Source organism: Hyaena hyaena, unplaced genomic scaffold (genome assembly GCF_003009895.1).
Source record: "Hyaena hyaena isolate Hyena2069 unplaced genomic scaffold, ASM300989v1 scaffold_173, whole genome shotgun sequence".
NCBI classification, from domain to species: domain Eukaryota; kingdom Metazoa; phylum Chordata; class Mammalia; order Carnivora; family Hyaenidae; genus Hyaena; species Hyaena hyaena.
In genome coordinates this window covers 245,199-254,415 of record NW_024080805.1, presented here as the reverse complement: position 1 = coordinate 254,415, position 9,217 = coordinate 245,199, and the positions used below count along the sequence as shown (strand labels likewise).

Below are 9,217 nucleotides of genomic sequence, written 5' to 3'. Positions count from 1 at the left end.
AAAAACAGTTTTAAAAAATCACATATCCCCATCTGGAAACAAATGCAAGGACATGTAAGTTGAAAACAAAATAATCAAACAATTCTATTTTGGATTTCGAAGTATTAGAATATATATAGTAACTTCTTTGGTAGAAGGGAGAAGTTAAACAGCCAGTGCATTGGGGGAGAAATCTTTGAACTTTATGTATAATAATAGGAAGCAGAAATGATAAAATTAAGCTGATTAGTTTGGGCAGGTGTAATTAAAAGTGAAAACATTTTCAAAAAGTAAGCAATATAAGAATGAATAAGGCAAAACAGGGAGATAGCAGGATGAGCCTGAATTACAGAAAAGGAAAATTGGAGGGGCACCTGGATGGCTCAGTCGGTTAAGTGTCTGACTTCAGCTCAGGTCATGATCTCAGTTTGTGAGTTCAAGCCCCACATCGGGCTCTGTGCTAACAGTGCAGAGCCTGGAGCCTGCTTCGGATTCTGTGTCTCATTCTCTCTCTGCCTCTCCCCCACTTGTGCTCCATCTCTCAAAAATAAATAAATGTAAAAACTTAAAAAGAAAAGGAAAATTGGAAAGAACAGTTTTTAATGTAGCTACAACTGTTTTTCAGTAAAATGCATTACTTATAAAGGGCACATTTCCCAAAGGCAAAGAAGAAAATATTATAACCCTTATGATGATTCAATCATCACTAAAAATAATGTTGAGATACACCCCTGCAGTTTTGTTAACGGAACTCCTTTAAAAAGGTTTCTCCGATTAGTAAGGAAACATGCTCATTTAATATCATGAGTGCAGTCCCTTTGCCCATCTCAGCTCTCACTGTGTATTAACAGGGACCCTGCTTTCAAATCAAGCCTCATATGAATTTACTGGTTATGTGTTCTTCAGTGAACAGTGATTTAGTAGCTGAGATCAACAAGGGTTAATGTGCCTAGTGCAGTGCCCACTACATAACAACCTCTCTAATCAATGTATCTATCTGTCTATCTGTTCATCCTTCCCTTGCAACCCTGTAATAAAAATAATAAACCCACAGCTCAAGAGAGCTATACAAGACAGGAATGATTTGTTGCAGATACTTTAACATAAATATTTCATAATTTATTATAAATACATTTTTTTGCACCCCAACACTATAAATACTGAACATGGTTTTATAAAAGTTACATTTTTATGATTTTCAAATATCATGATAGCCCATTTAACCTCAGGAGACATGAAAATTTGGCGTCTTGGTTTATAAACATAGTTAGTACATCAGGATATTGACAAGAATTGCCAGGTGCTTCAGATGTACTGCCAAGCATGAATAGCCAACAGACTTCAAAGAAATACACACGTTTCTAGTTTTAGGTGCTAATGAGAAATATTACTGTAATCTGGTAAACTGTGACTACCGACGCAGATTTAGATACACCTGAAAAAGTCAACAACAAAACTATTAGGATTCTTGGCACCAGGTGGATAATATCTAGGCTTTAGGGTTGACTTACTGCTTTCACGTACTATACAATCAGTCTTCTCATTGGTCCCAGCTTTAGAATTTCAGAGCTATAATTTTATACAGCTCGAAACACTTGTTTTGTCCTTTCTTTCATGCTAGATCTCTTATATGTTCATCTTACAGTCTTGTAGAATGATCTTCCACCTTTTCACTCAATAGCACTGGGTCAAATCTCTTCTATACAGGATCTCATTCTTCTCATGCCTCCTCTGTAGGCAGAGAGCCGGTCAAAGTCTTGGAGGTGGAAACGAGTTGCCAACTGATTTACCATTTTCCTCAGGGTAAGAAAGGCTGAAACAACTTGGAAAGTAAGAAACAAAGTGAAGATGATGTGTATTGCTTTCTCCAAGGGCAGATTCGTTAGGCCTTCATTAAAGAGCAAGAATAGAATTAAAGGCAGTTGCAACAGAAGGCTCAAAAGCCAAAAGCCAGCCAATTCAGGAACCTGCAATGACACACATTAAGAGTAACCAGATCAGTAAAGTACAGTCTTTCATTGATATAGATCAGCACTCCTGTGAACCTACATTTTTTTTTTTACATTTATTTATTTTTGAGAGACAGAGTGAGAGCACGAGTGGAAGAGAGGCAGAGAGAAGGAGACACAGAATTCTGAAGCAGGCTCCAGGCTTTGAGCAAACGTTCAGCACAGAGCCTGATGCGTGGCTCGAACTCACGAACTGCGAAATCATAACCTGAGCCGAAGTTGGATGCTTAACCGACTGAACCACCCAGGCTCCCCAGAACCTACATTATAAACTCTGTAATTCAAAAGAAGTAGAACATAGTCCTTGTTCTCAAAGACTTACAGTCTAGCTTTTCACTCATTAGCACTGGGAAAAGTAAAAACTAGGATGATATACATTAATAAATAATTAAATGCATAACTTAGAGGCATGAACTAGATACTATAAGAAATAAGAGGACAGTGACTAGGTGAAAGAAAGAAAGAGTCCAAGGATGTAGGCTGTTAAGTTGGGTAGAAGGAGGAAGAGACAAGAAGGTAGGTAAGCAAAGATGGCATGACTAGGAATCAACATGTCAGCTGGGAATGGATGCTTGGGTTAGGAAATAACAAGAAATACAGTGAGACCGGTAGGTGCCTAATTATAAAGGCCTAGAAAACCACAGAAATCTTTAGGCATTATCCCTAAGCTCTGGTAACTGTACATGCTTAGGCAATACAATGACTCAGAAAACATGTCTGGCTTAGGATTCCTGAGTTTATAATCTCCCCTCTCCCCATTTTATTATTCAGGATCCAAACATGTTTCATTGACTAAGTATTTTCAAGGCAGGTGGAGAAGAGGGAAAACTTTCAATTCTTAAGTGCTTACTATGTTCAGGTATTTTATATAAATTGTTTCATTTAATCCATACAAACCTTGAAGTAAATGTTTCCCCCATACAAAGAAACCCAGGCTCAGGAGATTGAACAGACTATAGCAACAGAAATAGTGAAGTTGAAGGCAGGTCTTTGCTCCTTCTACCTCAGCTCCTTGCCTTTTCCTCATTATGAAAACATTATTGCCTTTATGTGTAGCACTGAGAGAAAGGAAAGAAGAGCCTACCTTTTCTTGTAGGTTCCCCATGTAGCCCAGATACAACCTGATAGCTTCAATTAAGGTTTTTAAGATGATAACAGTGACCACAATGAATTTGTAGTAATCAGGCAAGATTGAATACTAAAATAAACAACAAAAAGAACATAAAAATAAACATGTTTATAAAATCTCACATAGAGTAAAACTGACCTGAGATAGAAAATAAATATTAAGAACTTTAATTTTATTGATAATGTAACAATGCCACGAACAGCCAGAAGAGACTTCAGCAGAAGTATTAAAGCACAGACTTACCTTTATCTGAAGCATCATAATGCTGCTTACCCACCAAAGTGGGAAAAAATAAGTGTTGAAATAAAGTGACATCTGCAATGCCAAACTGGAAACCATTTCGTTATCTAAAAAGAAACAGAAAAAGATTCTGATCAATGCCGTATAATTCCTTTATTTATTCTTAATTCTGATCAATGCCCTTTAAGTCCTTTAGTCTTAAGATTAGTAACTATAGTGTTGGTTCAACAAAACTCCAAATTTTAAGCCTATGTATAATCACTGACAGCAAAAGGAAATATTTATCGTAATTTTAATTCATATGCTGGTTTCATGGAGGTATGTTTCTTTTTTTTTGTTTGGGGGGGGGCAGATAGAGAGAGAGAGAGAATCCCAGGCACTGACAATGTGGAGGCCGACTTGGGGCTCAAACTTACAAACTGTGAGATTGTGACCTGCGCCGAAGTCAGATGCTTAACTGAGCCATCCAAGTGCCCCTCATAGATGTATGTTTCATATTTTTCAATTACTTTATCATTCTGCCATTACAGTCTGATGACTTTGCACACTAATGGTGTAGATTAAATGTGGGATATCAGTATGAATCCTATTGAACAGATAACAATAATGATCATTACCTCCTCTGTAGAGTTCTATGTAAAGAGCCTATAAAATGAACACATAAAATACATAAAAACTTATCTCACATATAAACTAACTTCATACAAAAATGAATCCCCCTAAATAACAGACACACCTCTCTTCAGCATACTCTAATCCCACCCATTCACTAATACCCAATTTAATGCCACTTTGTCCATAAGTCCTTTCTTGACCTATTCCTCTACCCTGACAGAAATCTCTTCCCCTCTAGGTACTTACCTCTAACCTGTGTGTAAGAAAGTGTGAGCAAAGAACACCTCCCTGCTCTAGACAGTCTAGTGCACTGAGAGATCAGGAGCTTTGGAGTCCAAGTAAACCCATAACTCCTCAAACACCCCTGGAACCTTCAATACCACACTTGGGATAAATTATTTAACCTCTTTGAGTCTCAATTTCTTCATCTGTAAAATGGTAACATTAAAAGTACCTCACAGGTTGCTTGTGAGGATTAGAGATAGTATTAATTATTTCCCCCTACCACCATGCCTGGTACTTAGCAGGCACTCAATAACATTAGTTACCTTTCCTTCCCTTTCACTTAATACACAGACTCATTGTAAGCACAGACTACATTCTACCCCAATGTGAGATTCTCAAGAACCTAAAATATTGCTGTGCACATGGTACATACCAAATATGCATAAGCAGAAAGAATGGAAACATACTATCATAAAGACATTATCAATGTAGACATTCGTGATTCAAGCATGAGCTTAATTTATCTAAGGGTGATTGCATGATACCTTTTGCTTCTATGTAAGGGAGAAAGGTCCTAAATTAAGAATTTGATTGTTTAAATTGAGCCCTACAAATACATTCTAAATTTGACTAAATTCTAACAATTTAGGAACAGATGATGCATTTTGAAATCTATTGCCCTAAATGTAACAATTTATAAAGGCTCTAATTTCTCTCACCACAGCTGAGTATATCTGTCATTTAATAATTTTAAAATATAAGAAACAATCCTGGTCTCTCACAGTAAGGTTTCCTTTAGCTCCAATAATATGCCTGATTAATAACCTACTTTTTAAAAAAACTGTTATTATGATCTACTTTTACTTGTACCTATTTATTATTTTTTTTGCTTGTACCTATTTTTTAGATTATCACTGAGAAAGGAATGGATTTTTAAAATTTGTTAAATCTGAAAGCAACTCACCAGCCTAGGATTCTCTTTTTCATAACAACAGTACAACTCTTGGCTAGTGGACATGGTAATGGTATACACTTGTAATTACAGTGGAAATAATCAAATCTGCTTTGGATCCACAAGGAAGAAGATGTGGGGAAAAATGATAAATGAAGCTGAACTTTTTAATACCTTTGGAACAGAAATTAGTCCAATCTTGTGAAGAAGTTTTTATGTTAGAAATTGTGTATATGAGCATCGTAAGAGTTACGCTATAGCTATACGGCATTTCAAACTTATAATCATGCAATTGAAAATCAAGTTAATATGCAAATGAACCTTGAAAGCACAAGACATGAATTTACTAAATTTTGCAAAAGTACAAACTGAGTTCTGTAAACGGAATTTAAATTAAAACATTATATAAATCAGGGGTAGGCAAACTACCAGCCAGCTGCCTGTTTTTGTATAGCAAGTGAGCTAAAAATGGTTTTTCACATTTTTAAATGGTTGGGGGGAAATCAAAGAATAATATTTTGTGACACTGAAAATCATATGAAATTCAAATTTTAGTGTCCATAAATAAAGTTTTATTGGTACACTGCCACATCTATGCATTTACCATTATCTATGACTGCCATGGAGACCTATGGCCTGCAAAGTCTAAAATATTTGCTACCTGCCCCTTTACAGAAATGTCTGCTGATCCCTGATACCTTGCACCATCGGATTTTGGTGCCTGTTAAGCCTTAGCATCAGAAACTTAACCCGATTTTTTACATAATGCTTTTCTCTGTACATCCTCAATCTTAAAGAGGCCTAAATTCAGGGTAAAAACAACACAACTACGGGAATTTACTTTCCTCTGCCCTCTTTTAAAAGTCCCTAGACCAAGCAAGAGGAAAGGGTTTCTATTTCCCAGCAGAGTTCAGTGATAAAAACCACATGGATTTGGATGACCAGTATGTTGTTTATCATCATGATTTAAGAAGGGGAAACTGTTGTGGAGGAAACTGAGTTACCACTTGCCATCAAGTTTAATGCAGTATCATGGTATTTTGTTACCAGATTCAGGGAAAGAGTTATACACGGAGCGGGGACTGTGGAGGACATGGCAGGAAAGGAGGCGTGCTTTGTTGAAAGCGAGTCTAGGGTGGCAGCTGCCATTCTGGAGTGGATAGCGGTTTAATAGGACTCATTTAAAAAAAAACAAAAAAACCTTTCCATCTCTTCCGTCAGAAAACGGGCTTGCGGTGGAACATAGTCGTTTTGCTAGTAAAGGAGAAAAGGAGAAGATATTTTTCCCAAGGTGGGGAGTGGGAAGGGGAGACTGCCTGGGCTGTTTTCAGTCCAGCGTGTCCAAAAACGCCAGGCCGGAAGTCGCAGAGGACAAACACTGTCGGCCTAGGCGGAGGATGCGGGACCGGACGTGTGCTGCGAAGGCAGTGTTTTATATTTTAAGTTTTTTGAGGTAGGCCGGTGCCACCTCAGCGGCTAGGCTTACAGTTCGCCCGCCAGGACCGTTAGGGACACGGGCCTGGAAGCGTCCCAGCCCTAGCCCTAGCCTATGGCTCGGCCCCTCCTCCAGGTCGCTTCCCGCACTGCGGCGAACCAGCTGAAGGCGAGGCCGCCATTTTAGGTCCGGGCAAACTCTAGCCGCTCCAGAGCCCACGCCAGGTCCTCCGCAGGCCGTGCCCGCTGCGCCCGGCCTCGGCCACTCACCCGGACCCTCGCTGTACTCCGGCCCGGTCCGGTTGGAGTCGCTGAACACGGTCCGGCTGAAGTTTCCCAGCCGCTGGCGGACCGGATCCGGCAGCTCCATCCCCGGGCCTCGGAACGGCTTACAGCTAGGTGTGCGGACGCTGCCTCCTTCTACCGTTCCCAAGGCAACCGGGCAGTGCGAGATGCTGAGGCCCAGGCGCGCGCGCGGCCGCACTGCGGGGCAGAAGCGCGGGTCGCGAGCGCGGAAGCCTGGCGAGGAGAGGAGAGGAGAGGAGAGGTGTGTCGAGAGTTGTGTCCCCGCGAGCGCCTCAACCTCATCTGCGAAACGGCAGATTCCTTCGTCCTTTGTAAACCCCATCGGCTTAAAAATAAATAGAAACAATAAGCGAGCCAAGGTTAGTTTGTGATATAAGCAGCCATCACACCTAGTCAGTGGGATGCAAGCTTTCTGGAAGGAAGTAGAGAACAAATGTAGAACTTAAAGAATGTTCACGACCCGGTGGCTCCTATCCTTAAGAATATATTTTTAAAAAGGTGTATTACTTTTTTAAAAATATTTTTACTTATTTCTAGGAGAGAGAGAGAGAGACAGGGAGACACAGACTCTGAAACAGGCTCCAGGCTCTGAGCTGGCAGTCAGCACAGAGCCGGATGCGGGGCTTGAACCCACGAACCGCGAGATCATGACCTAAGCGAAAGTCGGACGCTTAACCGACTAAGCCACCCAGGCGCCCCAAAAAGGTGTATTATTAATATATAGTGTGTATGCATATGCATACAATACTTTTAATAAAATATTTTAAATAATATATAACATATTCCTGGAACTGTGTATATATGTATATGCACACACACTTTTATTTTTTTACAAATAGTTTATTGTCAAATTAGTTTCCACATAACACTCAGTGCTCATCCCCACAAGTGTCCTCCTCCATGCCCATCCCCTCCTCCCCCCCACATCCATCAGTCCTCAGTTTTTGTCAGCATTCAAGAGTCTCTCATGGTTTGCCTCTCTCCCTTTACCCCACCATTTCCGCCCTTCTTCTCCCCCTTGGTCCTCCGTCAAGTTCCTCCTAATCCTCCAATACGGGCAAACATATGATATTTGTCCTTCTCTGCCTGACTTAGTTCGCTCAGCATAACACCCTCAAGGTCCATCCATGTTGCTACACATGGCCAGATTTCATTGTTTCTCATTGCCATGGAGTATTCCATGGTATAGATAAACCACATCTTCTTGATCCATTCATCTTTGATGGACACTTAGGCTCTTTCCATGTTTTAGCTATTGTGGAGAGTGCTGCTATGAACATTGGGGTTCATGTGCTCCTATGCTTCAGCATTTCTGTATCCCTTGGGTAAATTCCTAGCAGATGCACACACACATTTGATGGAATACATTGCTGCATCTTAAAAAACATACTTGCAATGAATATTTGATTATGTGGATTAGCTTTAGTGCTCACTTTGGCAGCACATATACTAAAAAATGTGGATTAGCTTTAAATAAAACAACAACAACAAATCCTAAGTAGAAGTGAACCTAATTTTGCAAAATGTGTGTGCAAGAGAGACAGAGACAGAATATATGAGGAGCAGAGGTGCAGAAGGTGGCACAAGCCCTGTGGCTTAAAAAAAAGAAAAAAGAAAAAAGAAAGACTAGAAGGAAGTAATCTAAAATGTTAACAGTTATTTCTGGGTAGTGGGTTGTAGGTTATTGAAATTTTTAAAAACATTTCTGTGTCTTCCAGATCTTTCTAGAATAAGATGTATTATTTAAAAAAAAAATTAAGTATAGAAAGGGTGCACACTGAATATACACGTGTAACCAGCTCCCAGATTCTTCCTATTCTCTTCCTGACTTTTAATAGTATAGAATAGTTTGCCTATTTGTATGCTTTTTGTGAAAGTAATCCTACAGTAAGTGCTTTTTGAAAGTAAAATCTACTTCTTTGCCCTCAAAATAATTTTTAAGAAATTCTTTCATGTTGAGTGTAGGTATTTTTTTCCTTGCTGTGAGTAACATGCCACAATAAGTTTGTTGTTGAAGAGCATCTGTGTATTTTCTAGTTGGGAGCTGCTCTAAGTAATCCCGCTTTTGGTAAAAATGTGCCTCTGGGTGACTGTATGCATGTATTTGCATCGTTCATTCCTAGGAGTGGAATTGCTGGCTTCTGAGGTATGACCCAGCATTTATGGATACTGCCAGCAGTTTTCCCAAGTGGTTGTACCAATTTCTACTGCCTCCAGCAATGTGTAAACATTTCTGTTGCTCCAAATCTGTCACCATCATTTGTTATTTTTCCATCTTTTTCTCCTAGCCATTTTGAGTGGTATATGGTGAACAATAATACTTTCACA

At 39.5% G+C, this 9,217-nt stretch overlaps 1 protein-coding gene across 2 annotated transcripts; it reads right to left on the bottom strand.

Annotated features, from left to right (window-relative positions):
- Positions 1-1,076: 1,076 nt before the first annotated feature.
- On the bottom strand, positions 1,077-7,245 carry TMEM17 (transmembrane protein 17). 2 transcript variants are annotated; one of them, XM_039240309.1, is made up of 4 exons: positions 6,854-7,241; positions 3,361-3,464; positions 3,073-3,186; positions 1,077-1,946 (listed from the first exon to the last, which is right to left on the bottom strand). In XM_039240309.1, the coding sequence occupies exons 1-4, from the start codon at positions 7,209-7,211 to the stop codon at positions 1,668-1,670; spliced, it is 855 nt and encodes a 284-aa protein (XP_039096240.1). In that variant the 5' UTR covers positions 7,212-7,241; the 3' UTR covers positions 1,077-1,667. The 2 variants fall into 2 exon arrangements, with proteins under 2 accessions (XP_039096240.1, XP_039096241.1); XM_039240310.1 differs by lacking the exon at positions 3,073-3,186 and having other exon boundaries at positions 6,854-7,245.
- Positions 7,246-9,217: the final 1,972 nt, after the last annotated feature.